The sequence below is a fragment of the Corythoichthys intestinalis genome, chromosome 3, assembly GCF_030265065.1.
Source record: "Corythoichthys intestinalis isolate RoL2023-P3 chromosome 3, ASM3026506v1, whole genome shotgun sequence".
Classification (NCBI taxonomy): domain Eukaryota; kingdom Metazoa; phylum Chordata; class Actinopteri; order Syngnathiformes; family Syngnathidae; genus Corythoichthys; species Corythoichthys intestinalis.
Window position 1 is genome coordinate 24665074 of NC_080397.1, and position 23343 is coordinate 24688416.

The window sequence follows — 23343 nt, forward strand, 5'->3', positions numbered from 1 at the left end:
ATTCTATGTACGCTCACGCATTCTACAACAATCTGGTCATGTGGGGGTTCTTTTCCTATATCTTAATTATCTTTACTAGTCATGCTAATCAGTAATGGATATTTCAAGACCAGAACGTTGGGGATTTCTCATGATCAAATAGGAAAGCAAATTTCATTTGATTAAATAGCACAAAGTGTGGAGAGGTCATTTTCCTATGATCAAGAAGACTGAAGGGTAAGTAGGCTGTATTGGCTGAGCGAAATTTGTGTTGGTTCGTTCCACTAAAGTGGATCTACATAACCTCTGCATTGTAATTTACATACGTTGCTAATTAGTGCCAAAAAAAAAGTTCTACTCACGGTTTCCAGTCATTTTTTAGTAATTAGTTTTTTTGTGTCGGTCTTTTTTTCCCCCGTGGCGCAGTGATATTGATACGACGGAGTCGTATCGTCAGTGTGTGAAGTCATTTTAGGTCACGTGCACCAATAGGAGACGAGGATTGTTGCTATGGTTTGGAAAACAAACAACATGGCGGCGACCGTGTCAAACTACGACACGAGCGAAGATGAACAAAAGATAAGAAAACCGCATTCGAAATTTAGTCAAAAGGCATCGAAACTATGCTATATGCATCTCTCAACTGTCCAAGGGCGAAAAAGGGCAGGAATTTGGAAAAAACGTGCAGAGCCGCGTGGTTGCGTCAAACAATGGCTTTCTCCCCAGGCTCCGTCGAAGGATATTGCTGAAAATGCGTCGACTGGGATTTTTAAAGACATTCACTACAGGTAAGCCACACGCACGCCTTTGCTACAAGGTTAATTGTTATTAACCTATGCTCACAAAAATCTTATTTAAACTAGTGTTGTAACGATGCCATTTTTTTAGCCCAGATATCAATACAACTTTGTTATGAAATGTATGTACAGTGTATAGAAAGTGAATCCAGGAGAACCTTTTATTGCATACCTGTTATGGGTGACAATGGTTAAATAAACCTTTTGGCTCAAGAACATCAAGCTGTAGTCAATAAAAGCCCTGATACTGACGTGGCAGTGATTGCTGTAAGTCTGCAGATAGATTTACAGTGTAAATTGCATTTTTTCACAGGAGGAGGCAACAGAACGAGGACTGACGTCTCTGAGGTCTCTGCAGCTCCTGGCACTAGTGTGTGTTTAGCACTCATTGGCATCCATACATTCACAGGTTGTGACTCTGCTTGTGCCTTTCATGGCAAAGGGGGAAAAAAAATTCTTTTGCACGTCATAAAAAAAGAGTACCTGACTGGGTTTGCAAAGCTGGGCAGCAGTTTTAAACTTGACCTACAAACATTTAACACGTTGTGGAAATGCGTGTGCCACCTGTTTGGCCAGTTATATGCCAAAAATGATGCCAAATGCAGATCTTTCTGTATGGCCTCGTCAATCTTGCCAGAACATTCTATTCCCCCAAAAACTGTTGCTCTGTACCAACATTGCAGGACAGCAAACTATCAAGCAGCAATTATGAAACATTGTCTGACAGGTAAAATGTGTGCCCCTTCACCCATTGGGAATGGGTGGGACATTGAGGATGGGCAGTTGGCAGTGACATGGATGACTAAAAATCCTGCCCCTGATACTGTTTTGCAAGTAGTCAACTGTAGTGGAAAGGCAACCAATTGTGACACGGGAAGATGTTCCTATATGTCTGCAAAACTTTCTTGTACTGATTTATATCGGTGCCAAGCATGCGAGAATGTTTCCAAAGAAACAGAAGACACTTGGATGGGCTGATGACTTTGATGAAAGCGATTTTGAGGAGTAATGTTGTCATGTACAGTTTTACTATTTTTTTATTTCTCTGTATATATATATTAAATTTGTTTTTCAATATTTGTATGTGTATTTTTATAGTATGAGACACTTCCATGTTTAAATAAATGTTGTGTACCAACAGTACCATACTTGAATGATTCCAACCTTTTGTGTATATACAGTGTGATTAAAAAGGCTGTGCCAAAATCATAATGCCATGTCAAAAACAAAAAACATTAAAAAAAAAAAAAAAACTACCTTGGACAGATGTAGGAAGTAACTATGTTCAATTTCATGTTTTCATAGTATTCAAATATGGCCATCACCAGCAGAATGGACAACATCCAAGTTGAAATGAGAATTCCTTCCTCCCGCGTTGATTGCGTCTGTTATTCGATCTTTCATGTCATCAATATTTGCTGGAAGTGGTGGAACATACACTTAGTGTATAACATACGTTATGTGCCACAAAGATGGATAATGAACTTTGTCTTTAACATACCAACACGTCCAGCAAGTACTGATGATGTGAAATATCGAACAACAGTTGCAATCAAGACAATAACTGCGACATGCACAAGTTTGAGAGGAATTCTCATCGTGGCTTGATTTTGTCCGTGCTGCTGGGTGTGCTCACATTTGAGCACTTGTGAAACATGAAATAAAACTTGGAAGTTATCTTCAACACGTGTCCATCACTTCTTTTGTGATGTATTTTATTTTTTAAGTATCACCTTATGATTTTGGCAGATTATTTTTTGATCACCCTATAATTTTTTGTCTTATTCCATTTTTGCCATGATTCACATTTAGGAGGGTGTGGTAGCAATTCGGTTGATTTTCAGCTATTTATGATCATGGTGTGCATTTTTTATTTTATATATTTCATTGCATAGTAGGTTGTGATATTTTTAATATATGATACATAAGCCTTTAGCTTAATTCAATATATATTTCATTGTGCTGGGTGCAAATCATTAATGTTGAAGTGTTTCCTTCAAGAAATTAGCTACATTTCTCATTCTGAATTCACCTATGTGTATACTAAGGCACCAATACTTGTTTCAAATGTTTGGTAGATGTGTTTATGACATTTGATAAAGATTTTGTGTTGCCAGAATTAATATAACACTTAAAACAAGCAAAAACAGCAACACTAGATCTGTATTTTTCTGTATTCACATCAAGATACATTTCTGGCTGGTGACTAAGTTAGAAGGGTATTGGCTTAGAAAAAATGCATTGAACGCATAGATCCAGCATAGTGGAATGAAATCCATTTTCTAAGCACTTTTTCCATGGTCCCAATAAAGCCATATTTCCACAAGCTTGTCCATTCGCAGCAGATCCTGGTCAACTCTAATCTTTTAATGGACGATGGTCCCACAGAAGAAGTTGTAGCTGTCAGTGAAGGGTGTTTCAGTTCTGAAAAATACGCACACACACATAAACCATGTGTGAACTGTTTCATCCATATCATATTTACATAATCTTCCAATCCAAATTATCTAGGCTTGTCTATTCTGCCATTTTTTCCTGAATAATATTATCAAATAGGTTTTTGGAACTACAGTTAAACTAAATACTATGAAAAACCTATGTTATCTGTCGATCTAAACTGTGCATTGGAGGTGTGAAACAGGGTAGTGTGGCCGAGCGGTCCAAGGCGCTGGATTAAGGTTCCAGTCTCTCAGGAGGCGTGGGTTTGAATCCCACCACTGCCACTTGGTATCCTGAAGTTGGCTGGATGGAAGACTTTAGAGTCAATGGAAGGCTTTCAAAGAACCAACCAATTGCACTGTTTGCTTATCTGATTCTATGTAGACTCATGCATTCTTCAACAATCTGGTCGTGCGGGGCTTGTTTTCCGATAAGTAAATTTATGTTTCTTTACCTGTAATTCTAATAAGCAATGGACACCTCAAGACCACAAAGATTGCCGATTTCTGATGATAAAATACTAAAGGCAAGGCAAATTTCATCGGATTAATTGCACGAACTGAGGAGAGGTCATTTTCCTGTGATCAAGTAGACTGAAGGGCAAGGCTTTAAACAACCAGTACAACATTCTGAAGCCAACCCTAACCATTTTGCCTGCAGCACAGTGCCAAAGAAGATACAGGTCTAAGTAGCAGAGGATGGTTTCGATCCATCGACCTCTGGGTTATGGGCCACTCTGCTTTTTATGCATCAAAACTGAATTCTTCACTGATTTTACCGACAATTCGTAACAGAAACTATGGATTGAATGCTTAAGGTTTGCGCATTGGGCCACTCTGCTTTTTATGCATCAAAACTGAATTCTTCACTGATTTTACCGACAATTCGTAACAGAAACTATGGATTGAATGCTTAAGGTTTGCGCATTGGAGGTGAGAAACAGGGTAGTGTGGCCGAGCGGTCCAAGGCGCTGCATTCAGGTTCCAGTCTCTCAGGGGGCGTGGGTTCTAATCCCACCACTGCCACTTGTTGTCCAGAGGTTGGCTGGATAGAAGGCGTTAGAGGCGATGGAAGGCTTTCAAGGAACAAACGATTGTAGTCTTTCCTTAACTGATTCTATGTACGCTCACGCATTCTTCAACAATCTGGTCATGTGGGGGTTCTTTTCCTATATCTTAATTATCTTTACTAGTCATGCTAATCAGTAATGGATATTTCAAGACCAGATCGTTGGGAATTTCTCATGATCAAATAGGAAAGCAAATTTCATTCGATTAAATAGCACAAAGTGTGGAGAGGTCATTTTCCTATGATCAAGAAGACTAAAGGGTAAGGCTTCAAACAACCAGTACAACATTCTGAAGCCAACCCTAATCATTTTGCCTGCAGCACAGTGCCAAAGAAGATACAGGTCTAAGTAGCAGAGGATGGTTTCGATCCATCGACCTCTGCGTTATGGGCCACTCTGCTTTTTATGCATCAAAACTGAATTCTTCACTGATTTTACTGACAATTCGTAACAGAAACTATGGATTGAGTGCTTAAGGTTTGCGCATTGGAGGTGAGAAACAGGCTAGTGTGGCTGAGCGGTCCAAGGCGCTGGATTCAGGTTCCAGTCTCTCAGGGGGCGTGGGTTTGAATCCCACCACTGCCAGTGGTTGGCTGGATTGAAGGCGTTAGAGGCGATGGAAGGCTTTCAAGGAACAAACGATTGTAGTCTTTCCTTAACTGAATCTATGTACGCTCACGCATTCTTCAACAATCTGGTCATGTGGGGGTTCTTTTCCTATATCTTAATTATCTTTACTAGTCATGCTAATCAGTAATGGATATTTCAAGACCAGAACGTTGGGGATTTCTCATGATCAAATAGGAGAGCAAATTTCATTCGATTAAATAGCACAAAGTGTGGAGAGGTCATTTTCCTATGATCAAGAAGACTGAAGGGTAAGGCTTTAAACAACCAGTACAACATTCTGAAGCCAACCCTAACCATTTTGCCTGCAGCACAGTGCCAAAGAAGACACAGGTCTAAGTAGCAGAGGATGGTTTCGATCCATCGACCTCTGGGTTATGGGCCCAGCACGCTTCCGCTGCGCCACTCTGCTCTTTAAGCGCCGAGCTTGAATTGTTCACTGCTTTTGACCAACGATTTGTAACAGAAACCATGGATTGTTTGCTCAAGGTCTTTGCATTGGAGGTGTGAAACAGGGTAGTGTGGCCGAGCGGTCCAAGGCGCTGGATTAAGGTTCCAGTCTCTCAGGAGGCGTGGGTTCGAATCCCACCACTGCCACTTGGTATCCTGAAGTTGGCTGGATGGAAGACTTTAGAGTCAATGGAAGGCTTTCAAAGAACCAACCAATTGTACTGTTTGCTTATCTGATTCTATGTAGACTCATGCATTCTTCAACAATCTGGTCGTGCGGGGCTTGTTTTCCGATAAGTAAATTTATGTTTCTTTACCTGTAATTCTAATAAGCAATGGACACCTCAAGACCACAAAGATTGCCGATTTCTGATGATAAAATACTAAAGGCAAGGCAAATTTCATCGGATTAATTGCACGAACTGAGGAGAGGTCATTTTCCTGTGATCAAGTAGACTGAAGGGCAAGGCTTTAAACAACCAGTACAACATTCTGAAGCCAACCCTAACCATTTTGCCTGCAGCACAGTGCCAAAGAAGATACAGGTCTAAGTAGCAGAGGATGGTTTCGATCCATCGACCTCTGGGTTATGGGCCACTCTGCTTTTTATGCATCAAAACTGAATTCTTCACTGATTTTACCGACAATTCGTAACAGAAACTATGGATTGAATGCTTAAGGTTTGCGCATTGGAGGTGAGAGACAGGGTAGTGTGGCCGAGCGGTCCAAGGCGCTGGATTCAGGTTCCAGTCTCTCAGGGGGCGTGGGTTCGAATCCCACCACTGCCAGTGGTTGGCTGGATTGAAGGCGTTAGAGGCGATGGAAGGCTTTCAAGGAACAAACGATTGTAGTCTTTCCTTAACTGATTCTATGTACGCTCACGCATTCTTCAACAATCTGGTCATGTGGGGGTTCTTTTCCTATATCTTAATTATCTTTACTAGTCATGCTAATCAGTAATGGATATTTCAAGACCAGATCGTTGGGAATTTCTCATGATCAAATAGGAAAGCAAATTTCATTCGATTAAATAGCACAAAGTGTGGAGAGGTCATTTTCCTATGATCAAGAAGACTGAAGGGTAAGGCTTTAAACAACCAGCACAACATTCTGAAGCCAACCCTAACCATTTTGCCTGCAGCACAGTGCCAAAGAAGACACAGGTCAAAGTAGCAGAGGATGGTTTCGATCCATCGACCTCTGGGTTATGGGCCCAGCACGCTTCCGCTGCGCCACTCTGCTCTTTTGAGCGCTGAGCTTGAAATCTTCACTGCTTTTGACCAACGATTTGTAACAGAAACCATGGATTGTTTGCTCAAGGTCTGTGCATTGGAGGTGTGAAACAGGGTAGTGTGGCCGAGCGGTCCAAGGCGCTGGATTAAGGTTCCACTCTCTCAGGATGCGTGGGTTCGAATCCTGCCACTTGGTATCCTGCAGTTGGCTGGATGGAAGACTTTAGAGTCAATGGAAGGCTTTCAAAGAACCAACCAATTGTACTGTTTGCTTATCTGATTCTATGTAGACTCATGCATTCTTCAACAATCTGGTCGTGCGGGGCTTGTTTTCCGATAAGTAAATTTATGTTTCTTTACCTGTAATTCTAATAAGCAATGGACACCTCAAGACCACAAAGATTGCCGATTTCTGATCATCAAATACTAAAGGCAAGGCAAATTTCATTCGATTAATTGCACTAACTGAGGAGAGGTCATTTTCCTGTGATCAAGTAGACTGAAGGGCAAGGCTTTAAACAACCCGTACAACATTCTGAAGCCAACCCTAACCATAATGCCTGCAGCACAGTGCCAAAGAAGACACAGGTCTAAGCAGCAGAGGATGGTTTCGACCCATCGACATCTGGGTTATGGGCCCAGCACGCTTCCGCTGCGCCACTCTGCTCTTTATCTGCTGAGCTTGAATTGTTCACTTCTTTTGACCAACGATTTGTAACAGAAACCATGGATTGTTTGCTCAAGGTCTGTGCATTGGAGGTGTGAAACAGGGTAGTGTGGCCGAGCGGTCCAAGGCGCTGGATTAAGGTTCCACTCTCTCAGGAGGCGTGGTTTCGAATCCTGCCACTTGGTATCGTGCAGTTTGCTGGATGGAAGACTTTAGAGTCAATGGAAGGCTTTCAAAGAACTAACCAGTTGTACTGTTTGCTTATCTGATTCTATGTAAACTCATGCATTTTTCAACAATCTGGTCGTGCGGTGCTTGTTTTCCTACAAGTAAATTTAAGTTTCTTTACCTCTAATTCTAATAAGCAATGGACACCTCAAGACCACAAAGATTGCCGATTTCTGATCATCAAATACTAAAGGCAAGACAAATTTCATCGGATTAATTGCACGAACTGAGGAGAGGTCATTTTCCTGTGATCAAGTAGACTGAAGGGTAAGGCTTTAAACAACCAGTAAAACATTCTGGAGCCAACCCTAACCATTTTGCCTGCAGCACAGTGCCAAAGAAGATACAGGTCTAAGTAGCAGAGGATGGTTTCGATCCATCGACCTCTGGGTTATGGGCCACTCTGCTTTTTATGCATCAAAACTGAATTCTTCACTGATTTTACCGACAATTCGTAACAGAAACTATGGATTGAGTGCTTAAGGTTTGCGCATTGGAGGTGTGAAACAGGGTAGTGTGGCTGAGCGGTCCAAGGCGCTGGATTCAGGTTCCAGTCTCTCAGGGGGCGTGGGTTCGAGTCCCACCACTGCCACTTGGTATCCAGTGGTTGGCTGGATTGAAGGCGTTAGAGGCGATGGAAGGCTTTCAAGGAAGAAACGATTGTAGTCTTTCCTTAATTGATTCTATGTATGCTCACGCATTCTTCAACAATCTGGTCATGTGGGGGTTCTTTTCCTATATCTTAATTATCTTTACTCGTCATGCTAATCAGTAATGGATATTTCAAGACCAGAACGTTGGGGATTTCTCATGATCAAATAGAAAAGCAAATTTCATTCGATTAAATAGCACAAACTGTGGAGAGGTCATTTTCCTATGATCAAGACGACTGAAGGGTAAGGCTTTAAACAACCAGTACAACATTCTGAAGCCAACCCTAACCATTTTGCCTGCAGCACAGTGCCAAAGAAGACACAGGTCTAAGTAGCAGAGGATGGTTTCGATCCATCGACCTCTGGGTTATGGGCCCAGCACGCTTCCGCTGCGCCACTCTGCTCTTTATGTGCTGAGTTTGAATTGTTCACTGCTTTTGACCAACGATTTGTAACAGAAACCATGGATTGTTTGCTCAAGGTCCGAATTGGCTATCGACAGAGAGGTTTTGATCCAGGCACGGAGATAATTTATGGCATGCGGTGCTGTAGTGAGACTGATATGTACTTGTTTATTTTTCACCAATTGGATGACATTCTGTCTTATCCTAGGTTTAAATATGTTGAACTTGAACATTTTGTCTCCTTTCACTCCATTGTTTGCTGTTTTCCGAGACAGATTCCCATCTTCCACACCAACCACTAAAGCTCCCCGACTTCTGACCTGTGATGCCTACCAGATCTCACCTCGACTAATGCATAAGTATTTAGATTGATGACTAAGACACGAAGCTCAAGAATTGGGACCCATGGTGGGACAATGCTGTTTGGCAACTGATTGGACATGAGTTCAAATACCCCTTGACATGTGTTCTTTAGGTACTGAATGTTTTTGTATACAGGTCACTGTGATCCGAGGGACCTGCTGACATTGGACTGCATCACGGTGAATCCAATCACATTTGAGGTAGCTTTGAATGGTTTTATTAATGTGCCCTAGCACCCCTGTAACCAGGAGGCAACCAAGGGCATCACAAAGACGCTCAAGAAACTCCAGTGTTGATGATTTAATTCAAAGGTGGAAGTGACAAAGTACTAATTAATTTTAATGTAGATTGGACACTGAGAGGTGGAGGCGTGCGATATTTTTAAGATTTTCCGCGATTCGGCTGGTGGTTTGGATGGACAAGTAAGTTGAAAGAGTGAAGTGTTTGGCGCAGTATGTTAAGTTTTTGGATAGAGGAACGGGAATGTATGAATAATTTTACAAATATGTGTACTCATACTTGTTTTTATATATTGTTCCATTTTGAAGTTTGCGTGTGACTTACTCCTCATCCTTAAAATTAGGCTGTTGGGTGTGTGAGGTCTCCTCACCTTGCTTGGGAAAGGGGCCAGAACAGGAGAAGGTAGAGAGTCAGATGTGCAGAGTAGGACGCAGAGTTTGAGTTAGTGAAAACTAAGCAAGTAGATTAATATGGTAAAGTGATTAGCCATTAATGAATTGTTACAAGAGGAGAAGTGGAAGCAGCTGAAGTAAATCTTAAAATTGACAAAGAGCAACTATTGATTCACGAAAGAATGAGAGGGGACCTGTCTTGAGTCACGTTCGAAATATTAGACGATATGCAATCTAATTTTGATTTTTAAGGACTTGAAAATGCCAAATTTTGCTAAAATGTAATCTTTTGGATCACATGCTGATATAATCTGGCTATTTTTGAATTCAGCTGTGACCAAAATAATGGGATTAACGTTTTTATTAATTTCGGAATCTGGGATGTGAAGAGAAGTCCAATATATGTAAATTTTGTTGTAATGAAATTATAGTGGGAAATAAGTGGCCAGTTTCGTCGAGAGATGCCACAGCCGAATTTAATTGACAAATTACTAAAGAGGGAGCAGACAAATTTGAGAGAGAAATAAACTTTATTTGGTATTACGCTAAACGACGTTATTCTGGGAAAATTGTTAATTTTGTAATCATGTAAGAATTTTGTTTGTAAAGTTGGGAAAATTGCGTTTTCGTATGGCTTATGATGATTTCAAATTTACATTGGAGAGAACAAATTTCCCAGAATAACGCCAATTTTGATTTTTCATTTTTTGATTTTTGATTTTTGATTTTTATTTTTCATTTTTGATTTTGATTTTTTCATTTTTGTTTTTATTTTTCATTTTTAAGTTCAAATGGTTTTGATAAATTGAGGCTCAAGTACTTTTGTTTGGCTAATAGCAAGTACTATTGAGAGCGACCAGCATTGCTGTTTTTAGATAGGCTGACTCATTTTATGTTTAATTGTTTATGATTTGATGTTTTTCTATTGCATTCTGTGTTTTTTAGTTGAACAGATTACAGCACAAAAGAGGGTGGTGTCAGTGTTGATATAGTATAAGATATTGATGATTTCATCTTGTTTTCTGAACTGCATTCTCGACCACTGGGCACTGCGTTAAGGATTGCGATTATTGTTTTCTTCAACACACATTGACAAAAGGGATTAGTTTCAACCCGAGCCATGGAATATCAACATGTGACTGACCCTTTTCATGGACCGAACCCTTTTCCCGAGGAGTAAGTTATGGGCCCAATCCCTTATAACACCAAGGCCATGAGATTGCAGCGTTGCTGACTTTAACTTTGCACACCTGTTTGGGACAGACTCTGGGAATTCGTGTGTGCTCACCCTTGGGAAATGGAAATGTGTTTTGCTTTCTGGACTCAGATATTATGGTTTATTTTTTAATTGTTTATATTGTAAGTTTTTCGTTTCTTTGTTTTACCGTTTTTGTCCCGTCACCTCTCGCGTGGTTTGTGATGTATTTTTCTTTGAGTCTACTTGGGTTTTGTTGTTGTTTTTCTTTTGCTGATTTGTTGTTTTGTTTTTTAGTTGGGTGGATTCAATTTTCAATTAGAATCCTAAAGAGGGAATTGAAGAATTATATTTCCATTTATTCACAATAATTATATATGGACATTGCATTCTCCCTCATAAGACAGTGTATGCCTTCGAGTAGCAACACATCTGGAAAATATTAGCTAGGGGTTCACAATGCGCATTCCAAGGAATTTCACCCTCCCCCAAGTTAGGGAGAAAAGGACTCCAACCAGAGAGAGAAACACTTTTGTCTTGCGTCTCGTCCGGGCCATGTCTCGTTTATTCTGTCTGTGTGTCTTTCAATGTAAAGTCTTTGTTCTTTTTCATTTCCGAATTCTATGTCATCATCTCCTGTTCTTTATAAGAATAAAACAACCTGTAACAAGGATAAATCGACTAATTTCCTTCAGTATCCTGCAGTTGGCTGGATGGAAGACTTTAGAGTCAATGGAAGGCTTTCAAAGAACCAACCAATTTTACTGTTTGCTTATCTGATTCTATGTAGACTCGTGCATTCTTCAACAATCTGGTCGTGCGGGGCTTGTTTTCCTATAAGTAAATTTAAGTTTCTTTACCTGTAATTCTAATAAGCAATGGACACATCAAGACCACAAAGATTGCCGATTTCTGATGATCAAATACTAAAGGCAAGGCAAATTTCATCGGATTAATTGCACGAACTGAGGAGAGGTCATTTTCCTGTGATCAAGTAGACTGAAGGGTAAGGCTTTAAACAACCAGTACAACATTCTGAAGCCAACCCTAACCATTTTGCCTGCAACACAGTGCCAAAGAAGATACAGGTCTAAGTAGCAGAGGATGGTTTCGATCCATCGACCTCTGGCTTATGGGCCACTCTGCTTTTTATGCATCAAAATTGAATTCTTCACTGATTTTACCGACAATTCGTAACAGAAACTATGGATTGAATGCTTAAGGTTTGCGCATTAGAGGTGTGAAACAGGGTAGTGTGGCCGAGCGGTCCAAGGCGCTGGATTCAGGTTCCAGTCTCTCTGGGGGCGTGGGTTCGAATCCCACCACTGCCACTTGGTATCCAGTTGTTGGCTGGATTGAAGGCGTTAGAGGCGATGGAAGGCTTTCAAGGAACAAACGATTGTAGTCTTTCCTTAACTGATTCTGTGTACGCTCACGCATTCTTCAACAATCTGGTCATGTGGGGGTTCTTTTCCTATATCTTAATTATCTTTACTAGTCATGCTAATCAGTAATGGATACTTAAAGACCAGAACGTTGGGGATTTCTCATGATCAAATAGGCAAATTTCATTCAATTAAATAGCACAAATTGTGGAGAGGTCATTTTCCTATGATCAAGAAGACTGAAGGGTAAGACTTTAAACAACCAGTATAACATTCTGAAGCCAACCCTAACCATTTTGCCTGCAGCACCGTGCCAAAGAAGACACAGGTCTAAGTAGCAGAAGATGGTTTCGATCCATCGACCTCTGGGTTATGGGCCCAGCACGCTTCCGCTGCACCACATGTGCTGAGCTTGAATTGTTCACTGCTTTTGACCAACGATTTGTAACAGAAACCATGGATTGTTTGCTCAAGGTCTGTGCATTGCAGGTGTGAAACAGGGTAGTGTGGCCGAGCGGTCCAAGGCGCTGGATTAAGGTTCCAGTCTCTCAGGAGGCGTGGGTTCGAATCCCACCACTGCCACTTGGTATCCTGCAGTTGGCCGGATGGAAGACTTTGGAGTCAATGGAAAGCAAAGCACTTTTTTAGATTTTTTACAGAGTAAACCAGGGGTCCCCAAACTACGACCCGCGGGCCCCCTGAACAATACCAGAGAGCATTTTGAATTATTTTTTTTTCTCAATAGTGTTATTTATTTCCTGTCCTTTTTCTGTGAAGAACGCAGACAGGGTTATTTGGTTATTATCTATTTAATTAATAGTGTTATTTAGGGCTGTCAAACGATTAAAAATTTTAATCGAGTTAATCACAGCTTAAAAATTAATTAATCGTAATTAATTGCAATTCAAACCATCTATAAAATATGCCATATTTTTCTGTAAGTTATTGTTGAAATGGAAAGATAAGCCACAAGACGGATCTATACATTCAACATTCTGTACATAAGTACTGTATTTGTTTATTATAACAATAAATCAACAAGATGGCATTAACATTATTAACATTCTGTTAAAGCGATCCATGGATAGAAAGACTTGTAGTTCTTAAAAGATAAATGTTAGTACAAGTTATATAAATTTTATATTAAAACCCCTCTTAATGTTTTCGTTTTAATAAAATTTGTAAAATTTTCAATCAAAAAATAAACTAGTAGCTCGCCATTGTTTATGTCAATACTTACAAAAAGCTCATGGTGCTGAAACCAATAAAATCAGTAGCACCCAAACACCAGTTGAGGGCGACAAAACACCAAAAAACACAAGTAACAAGTGGACATGACAGTGTGCTGTCATTTTAATCTGTTTGAGCAGGGCATGTGCGTTAAATGCGTCAAATATTTTAACGTGATTAATTTTAAAATTAATTACCGCCCGTTAACGCGATAATTTTGACAGCCCTAGTGTTATTATTATTTATTATTATCATTATATTATATTACATTATTATTTTTATTTTATTTTATTTACTTTTGTTCCGTGAAGAATCCAGAAAGGGTTATTTGATTGTGGCTTTCTGGAAAACAATACATTTTTACATTTAGACACTCCTGCAATCGTCACACTTTTTCTGTTACAAACTGAACCTGGCCCCTCATCAGAGAAGGGAAAGGTTATGTTGCCCTCACAGAAAAAAGTTTGGGGACCCCTGGACTAAACTGATATGTACAAGCAGGCCCGGAGTGACTAATCGGGAGCTTCTGGGCGATTCCAGAAGGGCCGGTCGGCCAGATGGGCCGGTCCGGGTTTTATTAAAAAAAAAAAAAAAAATTACACTGTTATAATTTTTTGTTTGGTATTTATTTATGACAGCGTCACTGAGTATAACTTACATTCTGTTACCGCTGTCCCTGTGGGCCGTCTTAAAAAACAAACAAACATATATATATATATATATTACAGTATTATTTTTTTTCCAGACTCATCCTCACGTGTGCAGACGAAAAATACAGCATGCAGCTCCGCCCCCTAATTGTAGTCTGTATTGAGCCAAATTAGCTGCTATCTCGGTGCTCGGATGGATAAAAAGAGCAAGGGTGGCGCTGAAAAGTAAGAATTAAAAAGAGAAAAGCACTCGTGAAAGAATCGGCAAAATGCGCGAAAATAGCTAATTTTTTTCATGCAACGACCTTGCCTCCTCAAACTACAGAGGATTACAACGAAAGTGGTAAGGCCAGATGACGAATAGAATGCAACTTGCACCGTGTGATACGACAATATGTAATTGTGGAAACTTTGGCTTCTTCTAGCACCTCACAAGGGATATGTAGCAGCAAGCATTAGCCATAATGAACACACCACAGGTGCAGAGCTGGAAGGTAGGATTGCCATGTCGTTCAGCGAGTGAACATTAGAATTAATATAATCAATTACGTGGCGTTTTTAAAGTGGAAATGGAAAATGGATAATAGCATCATTAGAAGTTGTTACAATGTGCAATACGTATTCTTTATTTTTCATATTGTTATGTTGCTATGTTTGTTTTATCTGTAAGCACTCATTTTGTTAATATTTGATGTTGCAGAAAAGGTCTTATTTATTAATTTATTTTAGGGCTGTCAAAATGATCGCGTTAACGGGCGGTGATGAATTTTTTAAATTAATCACGTTAAAATATTTGACGCAATTAACGCACATGCCCTGCTCAGACAGATTTAAATGACAGTACAATGACATGCCCACTTGTTAATTGTGTTTTATGGAGTTTTGCCGCCCTCTGCTGGCGCTTGGGTGCGACTGATTTTATAGGCTTCAGCACCCATGAGCATTGTGTAAGTAATTATTGACATTTATTTTTTGATTGAACATTTTACAAATTTTATTAAAACGAAAACATTAAGAGGGGTTCTAATATAAAATTTCTATAACTTGTACTAACATTTATCTTTTAAGAACTACAAGTCTTTCTGTCCATGGATCGCTTTAACAGAATGTTAATAATGTTAATGCCATCTTGTTGATTTATTTATTAATTACGATTAATTTTTAAGCTGTAATTAACTCGATTAAAAATTTTAATCGTTTGACAGCCCTAATTTATTTTTCAAATGTATCAATATCGTTTTTTTTTTTAAATCCATTTTTAAATTTGTTCAAAATATGTTATGTTGCACTTGTTAAAATAAAGCCACCTTGTTAAACAACCATTACCTGCACTAAATTGGAATACACAGAATTACAGTGCACGGCCTTAGAGAACACTGAACTTAACACGTGTATGCATAATGACATTATTTTAAATGAGTGGGCCGGTCTGAGGCATGAAATTCCAGGGCCGAAAATGAGTCCCACTCCGGCCCTGTGTACAAGCAACAGATTTTGAAGGGTGCATCAGTTCTATATATCTTGTACAGTAGATGGCGGTATACACTTAAGTTGCTTACAATCCGCCGTTAATCAAGAGAAGAAGAAGGGGAAAAGGAAGAGGAGGTAGGAAGTCGGAACGAAAGTCAGGCTTCCATCGCACAACAGCAAGCCGTCGAAGTTGATATGAAAACTTCAAAATGTTGAAAGATTTGGTAAAGCAGCGACTAAGTGCCGCCGCCGACGAAATCTTTGCCCTGTTTGAACAAACTATAGCGTCGTACGAGGAACAACTTTGTCGAGCGAGAGAAGACAATGCAACACAACGACCACAGCTCGAGACTGTTTACAAGAGTCACGTTGTTCTCTGCGCCGAAGGTTTGTTGAATGTCGATTTAACCATTTTACACAGTGGTTTAAACACTCGTTTTCTTCACGCTTCACAATGTAGGTGTATTCGTCCTCGATTTAAACCGTCGTACTCTTGCCGTCGTGCTGTGGCTTTTTTGCATTCGTCTTGAGAACCATTTGCAGTCGTGTTGCGAGCCTTGCATTTGTGCTGTAGGAATAATGTACTGCACGAATGCTATTTTTAGACCGTGATGTTGCCATCGTAACGCGCAAGTGGGACATTGTACATACGCCCTCACATAAAATCCATTATATTTCTGCTTGTTTTCTCCGGTAATCATTCAAAAATAAACATGCCGACCAAACACTGCTGTTATGGAACTTGTAGAAACGACCCTAGACATTACGACATAAGAAGGATGTTTCCCCAAACCCCCCAAAAATGGAAGAATGAAAGGATTGAGTTGAGCAAGTCAAGCTACATGGCTCTGGAATCAAGATAGTAAGGGTGTAACGGTACATGTATTTGTATTGAACGGTTTCGGTACGTGGTGCTCTGTTCAGAACGGAGGCATACCGAACGAGTTTCTGACGTAATGTAACCCTTGCTGTTCGAGGCTGTGAGTCGATCGGATTACAGTTTCTTTGTGTAGAATATATTTACTCCGTACTTCTCTACTATGAGGACCAACACGGTAGGACAGTAAAACCCAGAAACGTCAACGGCGCGACAACGTGGCCGCTGCGAGAACGCAGTGAAACGCGGGCGTCAAAGTCAATCAGCCAATGCACAGCAGTCGCAGTACGGCCGCGTGTTAGACGCGTCCCAGAAGTGGCCCAACACGACGTACGTGAAAAGAACGGCAAAGTTTATTATTTGACGCAAGACGCGCCCCTCCTGGATCAATACTACTACCGGTAGCTAGGATCGGGCAGACCGGAAGTCACTCGTGTAAAAATGTGGTGGATCCGGTCAATTTTCAAACTAATATGCAATCGTAACCTGCTTTTTGAGTCCTCTTGAGTGGTAGAATGGGGCACAGTTGACTTGTCTTTGATGATTTACTGCTGTCTTCTCTGCTATCATAATAACCAACACGGCCCCGTGTTCAATACAAAACCCTCCTACCAACCCAAAACAAGTAGGAACTAATATTCACATAGGAACTAAAGTTATACAACATAAAATATACAATATAAATGAATACTACATCACATTTGTAAAATATAAACACATAATAAAATAAATAATAGCCCATTTAAATAAAATAAATTGAAATCAGCTAAAACACCCGTAATTAAATAATAATAATACACAGATCCTACTTACACAATTAAATTTATTAATTTCTGTGTGGCGCTTTAACTTGAGAAAATCCACCAATTAAGCTTTTGAAAACCGTTGATAAGAAAAAGAAAATGATTCATTGAGGCATTTCATTTGTAAAATACATGTTAAAATCTTTGTCATTGGGATTGCTTTTCTCTTTAGCACAGGACTTCTTTTTTCTTCTTTCTTTCAGGAAGAAAGCTGACCAATACGCGGGGTCTGAAAGGCAAATTGTTGTTGGATTATCTTTAAATACCCGCTACTTTTTGAGCAGAATTCTAGCTTTGTATAGGTTAATGTTCCTATTGTTGAAAGCACAAAGGTGTGTAATAAACAACTAGCACATTTATATTTTACATTTTGTTTTCTAACTCTACCGAAAATGAACCGAACCGTGACCTCAAAACCGAGGTACGTACCGAACCAAGATTTTTGTGTACCTTTACACCCCTAATATCTATCTATCTATATATATATATATATTTCAAAATGGGGAAAAAAACTAAGTCATTTACTAAACGATGGCACCTGTTCTGTGCAACGTTGCTGTAAAATATAAATACTGCAAATTGTGTACCTGCACAGATAGAGGAAACAAACCACAACCACTGATATCTCTTGGAGAGATCATGAAGAATCGCATCCTTAATTTCTTTAAAGTTTTATATCTTTTTAAAAAATTAACAGTGCTGTAGGTGTCAGTCAGCAGTTGAGCTTGGAGTGGGGCAATGATAAAATTGGTGGGTCTTTTCTTCATATGCAGTGGTACCTCTACATACGATCACTTCGACACACGATCTTTTCGACATCCGACGTAAAATTTGAGCCGCCATTTGTTTCTACATCCGACGAGTTGCTCGAAATACATGACAGCACTGCAAACGAACGCACGGTGGCTTTTCTTGTGTGAGAAATCAACACAGTTTTCAAAAAAAGTTGATACAGTTGGAGAAACAAGGAAAAAAGTGATGCTTACCTTTGAAATGAAGATGCAAGTTATAGAAAAATATGAGCTTGGTGTGCGCGTCCCTGAACTGGCTCAACAATACAGCTCCATGGTCCTCTTCCGACCACCGTTCGCCACTATTTATAAGTTAAGGTGACAATTATTATTGTGGTAACATTGCCAAGGAAATCGCCAGCTTCGTCACGTTTTTATCATTTATTTAAGAACTTATCCAACACAAAACGCCCATTGTCTTAAGCAGTTGACTGCTCTCAAGAAAACGAAAGTATTATCTCTACCGCACCGACCTATCTCACCGTGACGTCAGCTTCGCGGTGCGTTCAGGGACAGTAAAAAGTGTCCGCCATATTAGAATCCAATTCGTTACATTATTTACAGGAATAATTATTAATTCTTCTTATTATTATTATATTATTCTGACTTATTTATTTATAACTTATTTGTTTTTCTATGTTTAATTGCCATTTGTAACAGTGCCAGCAGTATTTATTAAGAATTTAGTGTATGTTTTTAGGCTTTGGAACGAATTAATGGAATTATAATGTATTCCTATGGGAAAATCCTGCTCGACATACGACCATTTCGACTTACAAACAAGGTCCTGGAACGAATTAAATTCGTATGTAGAGGTACCACTGTATGACCTTTGTTGCCAAAAGCATTGGTTTGAGCACTTCCACCATCTGCTTCAGCATTTGAGATGTCGGACTCAGTCACATTCTTCCTCACCTTAAAAACAAAAAAATAAAACAAAAAATATCAGCTACTTAATAGCTTTTGAGTTGAAATCCTGATTTTTTTATGTTGGAAGTATTGAGTGAATTAAAAAATGAATGAATTGAATGTATAGACATGAAAAATGCAATAATTACTTTTCAATATGTAAGCTACATTAATTATCATTCACAACACCTTATGTATCTCGGAAGCTATTAAAACCATTTTTATAGCTTATTGTGTCAAAGTGGCAGTTATAACAGTTTGTCGTAAACTAGATGGAAAGTGGTTCTCAAATAATATTAAAAAAAATCAGTAAATTCATGTAGGCTTGTTCGTTATTCATTTTCATCCAGTTTAGGGTCCAGGTTTATTTTATATCATTCAACACCAAATGTCATCAAAATAATACATGTAAATTAAAAAATCAATTACATTGCAAAACTTTCTTACCTCAAGTGATGAAAGCAAAGCAGTGAAGGAATCTGTCACCAGCAGCCAGTGAACCATATTTTTGGTAGGCAATTCTTGCATACAGCAAAGTCCTTGTTCACCTTACTTCCTTTCTTGTTAGTGTAAAATCCAAAGTGTGTCCACATGTGTGATTTGTAGCAATATTTTTCTCACTTTTTCCTCCGCCGTTCTTACGAAGCTTTTTTATTTTTTCAACCCACTCAGAGCTTCCTCTCTTCTTCTCTTGACAACTTGTGCGCACTTTACCTTTACCGCCACTCTTGAGCGCCCCTAGTGGACCGCCCAGGAATTGCTCAACAAACATTGAGCAGTTTACAGCATCCATACTCCATTGTATGGCCAATAGACCCTACTCACATGACGTCACAACCACGCCTCCGCGCCATATTGTCCGTCAACTCGTCGTGTTGACGCATTACCGCTATGTAAATTCCTCCTATTATGGTGTGTTTTTCTGCTCGTTAACATTAATAATCAAAATGGTGAAGGCGTGTGTGGCGGTTGGTTGCAATAACAGAGAAGATAGACGGAGAGACTTGAAGTTCTACTGTATTCCGAGAGACCCGGAGAGGAGAAAGAGATGGACTGCTGCAATTCGACGACAAAACTGGGCTCCAAACGATTACCACAGATTATGTAGTAGTCATTTTATATCTGGTAAGATGCATTTAATATATATTTAGAGGGTTTTGGGCTGACAACCACAATTAAGATCATTGCGAGGCTAATCGCTGACAACATACAGTTTCAAATTCAAGATGCTTATTTCTTCCACCATCATTACATTTTGAATATTTAGTTGGTACCAAGTGAAAGAAGCTGGCCTCGTCTACGGATCATCAGTTAAGCAGGTGTTTCCAAACCTTTTGCAAAGGGGGCCAGATTTGGTGTGGTAAAAATGCCGGGGGGCTACCTTGGTTGATTTACATACAGTGCCTTGCAAAAGTATTCGGCCCCCTTGAACCTTGCAACCTTTCGCCACATTTCAGGCTTCAAACATAAAGATATAAAATTTAAATTTTTTGTCAAGAATCAACAACAAGTGGGACACAATCGTGAAGTGGAACAAAATTTATTGGCTAATTTAAACTTTTTTAACAAAAAACTGAAAAGTGGGGCGTGCAATATTATTCGGCCCCCTTGCGTTAATACTTTGTAGCGCTACCTTTTGCTCCAATTACAGCTGCAAGTCGCTTGGGGTATGTTTCTATCAGTTTTGCACATCGAGAGACTGACATTCTTGCCCATTCTTCCTTGCAAAACAGCTCGAGCTCAGTGAGGTTGGATGGAGAGTGTTTGTGAACAGCAGTCTTCAGCTCTTTCCACAGATTCTCGATTGGATTCAGGTCTGGACTTTGACTTGGCCATTCTAACACGTGGATACGTTTATTTTTGAACCATTCCATTGTAGATCTGGCTTTATGTTTTGGATCATTGTCCTGTTGGAAGATAAATCTCCGTCCCAGTCTCAGGTCTTGTGCAGATACCAACAGGTTTTCTTCCAGAATGTTCCCGTATTTGGCTGCATCCATCTTCCCGTCAATTTTAACCATATTCCCTGTCCCTGCTGAAGAAAAGCAGGCCCAAACCATGATGCTGCCACCACCATGTTTGACAGTGGGGATGGTGTGTTCAGGGTGATGAGCTGTGTTGCTCTTACGCCAAACATATCGTTTTGCATTGTGGCCAAAAAGTTCAATTTTGGTTTCATCTGACCAGAGCACCTTCTTCCATATGTTTGGTGTGTTTCCCAGGTGGCTTGTGGCAAACTTTAAACGAGACTTTTTATGGATATCTTTGAGAAATGGCTTTCTTCTTGCCACTCTTCCATAAAGGCCAGATTTGTGCAGTGTACGACTGATTGTTGTCCTATGGACAGACTCTCCCACCTCAGCTGTAGATCTCTGCAGTTCATCCAGAGTGATCATGGGCCTCTTGGCTGCATCTCTGATCAGTTTTCTCCTTGTTTGAGAAGAAAGTTTGGAAGGACGGCCGGGTCTTGGTAGATTTGCAGTGGTCTGATGCTCCTTCCATTTCAATATGATGGCTTGCACAGTGCTTCTTGAGATGTTTAAAGCTTGGGAAATCTTTTTCTATCCAAATCCGGCTTTAAACCTCTCCACAACAGTATCTCGGACCTGCCTGGCGTGTTCCTTGGTTTTCATAATGCTCTCTGCACTTTAAACAGAACCCTGAGACTATCACAGAGCAGGTGCATTTATACGGAGACTTGATTACACACAGGTGGATTCTATTTATCATCATCGGTCATTTAGGACAACATTGGATCATTCAGAGATCCTCACTGAACTTCTGGAGTGAGTTTGCTACACTGAAAGTAAAGGGGCCGAATAATATTGCACGCCCCACTTTTCAGTTTTTTATTTGTTAAAAAAGTTTAAATTATCCAATAAATGTTGTTCCACTTCACGATTGTGTCCCACTCGTTGTTGATTCTTGACAAAAAAATTAAATTTCATATCTTTATGTTTGAAGCCTGAAATGTGGCGAAAGGTTGCAAGATTCAAGAGGGCGGAATACTTCTGCAAGGCACTGTAGAACAATATATTCAAACAAATTTTAGCAAGCCCTTCTGTGTGTCACATTTGCTTTATAATTTTTTTTAAATTCATAATTTCAACAGTGTCGTCTTTGTGGCGTTCTCTTTCGACACTCGGGCTCTTGCGAAATACTGCTGCTGTGAAATTAAACTAGCTTCAAGTTGCTATAATTTCTCGCTGTGTATCTTCCCTGTTATGTTGTCGTACATGTCAGCGTGTCTTGTTCGGTAATATCATTATCGTGTCACATCGAACTCTTTGAAAACAGCGACTGTCTCTTTGCAAATGAGGCAGACACAGTTGTTGCATGTTTTATTGAAGAAATAGTCCAATCTCCACCTATCCTTGAAGCGTCGGCCATCGCAGTCAACTATTTTTTTTTATTGATTGTCGCCATTTTAGAAAATTGGAAGTAAAGGGTCACACGGGGTAATGTTGCTTAGAGTGCTGCTCTTAAAATTTTTCAAACTTTCGTGAGAATAGGCTGATTTTGTGTGGACAAGATAGTTGTAGATTTCAGGGTAGCAGATGTCAGGCAGAGACGGCGAAGACAGCGGGTCGAAAAATATCGATTTAGGCATCAAATATGGATCTGGCGAATGGATAGACTGAAGCTTTTCCACATAACGCCTTTTATGCAACGCATCCAATGAGTTTACAGCGTCTGAAAGCACCAGGGCTTCCATGAATTGCACTATAAATTGCATGACAAATTGAAACCATTGAGAATACGGATAAACAATGACGGACAATATGGCTGCCGGATACAGCGACACGTCATTCTGTGACGTTGGTGAGTAGGGTCTGTATGTCAAATAAAAATATTGATACTTGGCGGGAGCATATCGATAACCGATCAGGTTGCAAAATATCGCGATATCACTGTATCGAGATATTGTCACACTCTTAGTTCGCCGAAACATGTCAGGTAATTAAATCACCTACTATTGTCTGGGATTTTAAAAAAGAATGGACTAACCTATAAGTGTAGGCAAAATGAACTCAATACAACTACTGTTTACTAACCTTTTTATATCAATCGGAAATCATATCGGAGGTATTTCCTCCTTGGCAGCCACCTTCCGCAAATATGTTTTACAATGCGGTTGACCCTCTAAGCCGCGGCCATCTGTAACTTTTCTGTAGCTGAAGTATTCCCATACCAGCGATTTCGTTTTCTTTCATGGTGGAAAAAAGTTCAGGAGTTTCACCTCCTTCAGCCACCAAGTAGCACAGCCAACTTACTGAACAACAACTAGTGGGGGAGGGTTGAGTCTTGGAGTTGCAAGCGAGGGATTTCTCCCTGCATTTATGGTACATAAAAAAATGGGTAATACCTTAGGGACGGTATGACGGAAAATTTTTGCGGTTTTGAAACCGTGACGTTTTTATACCATGGTATACCTTGAAACCGGTTATCGGCACATGCCTACTCCACCATGAATGTTGAGCTCTGGTTGTGGC

At 39.9% G+C, this 23343-nt stretch overlaps 1 protein-coding gene and 8 non-coding genes across 9 annotated transcripts in view; all 9 read left to right on the plus strand.

Moving 5' to 3' along the window:
- The first annotated feature begins 3417 nt into the window (after positions 1 to 3417).
- trnal-aag (transfer RNA leucine (anticodon AAG)) lies at positions 3418 to 3499 on the plus strand. The gene has a single exon. It is a non-coding gene; the product is annotated as a tRNA-Leu (tRNA).
- Positions 3500 to 4158: 659 nt separating this feature from the next.
- Positions 4159 to 4240, plus strand: trnal-cag (transfer RNA leucine (anticodon CAG)). Its single transcript has one exon. It is a non-coding gene; the product is annotated as a tRNA-Leu (tRNA).
- A 546-nt stretch (positions 4241 to 4786) lies between these two features.
- On the plus strand, positions 4787 to 4869 carry trnal-cag (transfer RNA leucine (anticodon CAG)). Its single transcript has one exon. It is a non-coding gene; the product is annotated as a tRNA-Leu (tRNA).
- A 557-nt stretch (positions 4870 to 5426) lies between these two features.
- trnal-aag (transfer RNA leucine (anticodon AAG)) lies at positions 5427 to 5508 on the plus strand. The gene has a single exon. It is a non-coding gene; the product is annotated as a tRNA-Leu (tRNA).
- A 559-nt stretch (positions 5509 to 6067) lies between these two features.
- Positions 6068 to 6149, plus strand: trnal-cag (transfer RNA leucine (anticodon CAG)). The gene has a single exon. It is a non-coding gene; the product is annotated as a tRNA-Leu (tRNA).
- Positions 6150 to 7998: 1849 nt separating this feature from the next.
- Positions 7999 to 8080, plus strand: trnal-cag (transfer RNA leucine (anticodon CAG)). Its single transcript has one exon. It is a non-coding gene; the product is annotated as a tRNA-Leu (tRNA).
- Positions 8081 to 11984: 3904 nt separating this feature from the next.
- Positions 11985 to 12066, plus strand: trnal-cag (transfer RNA leucine (anticodon CAG)). Its single transcript has one exon. It is a non-coding gene; the product is annotated as a tRNA-Leu (tRNA).
- Positions 12067 to 12620: 554 nt separating this feature from the next.
- On the plus strand, positions 12621 to 12702 carry trnal-aag (transfer RNA leucine (anticodon AAG)). The gene has a single exon. It is a non-coding gene; the product is annotated as a tRNA-Leu (tRNA).
- Positions 12703 to 15594: 2892 nt separating this feature from the next.
- LOC130913423 (uncharacterized) overlaps positions 15595 to 23343 on the plus strand; it is a 45804-nt gene continuing 38055 nt past the window's right edge. The window contains exon 1 of the mRNA XM_057832034.1: positions 15595 to 15857. Coding sequence (XP_057688017.1) covers positions 15680 to 15857 — 178 coding nt within the window. The 5' untranslated portion in view covers positions 15595 to 15679. The remainder of the gene's footprint in view (positions 15858 to 23343) is intronic.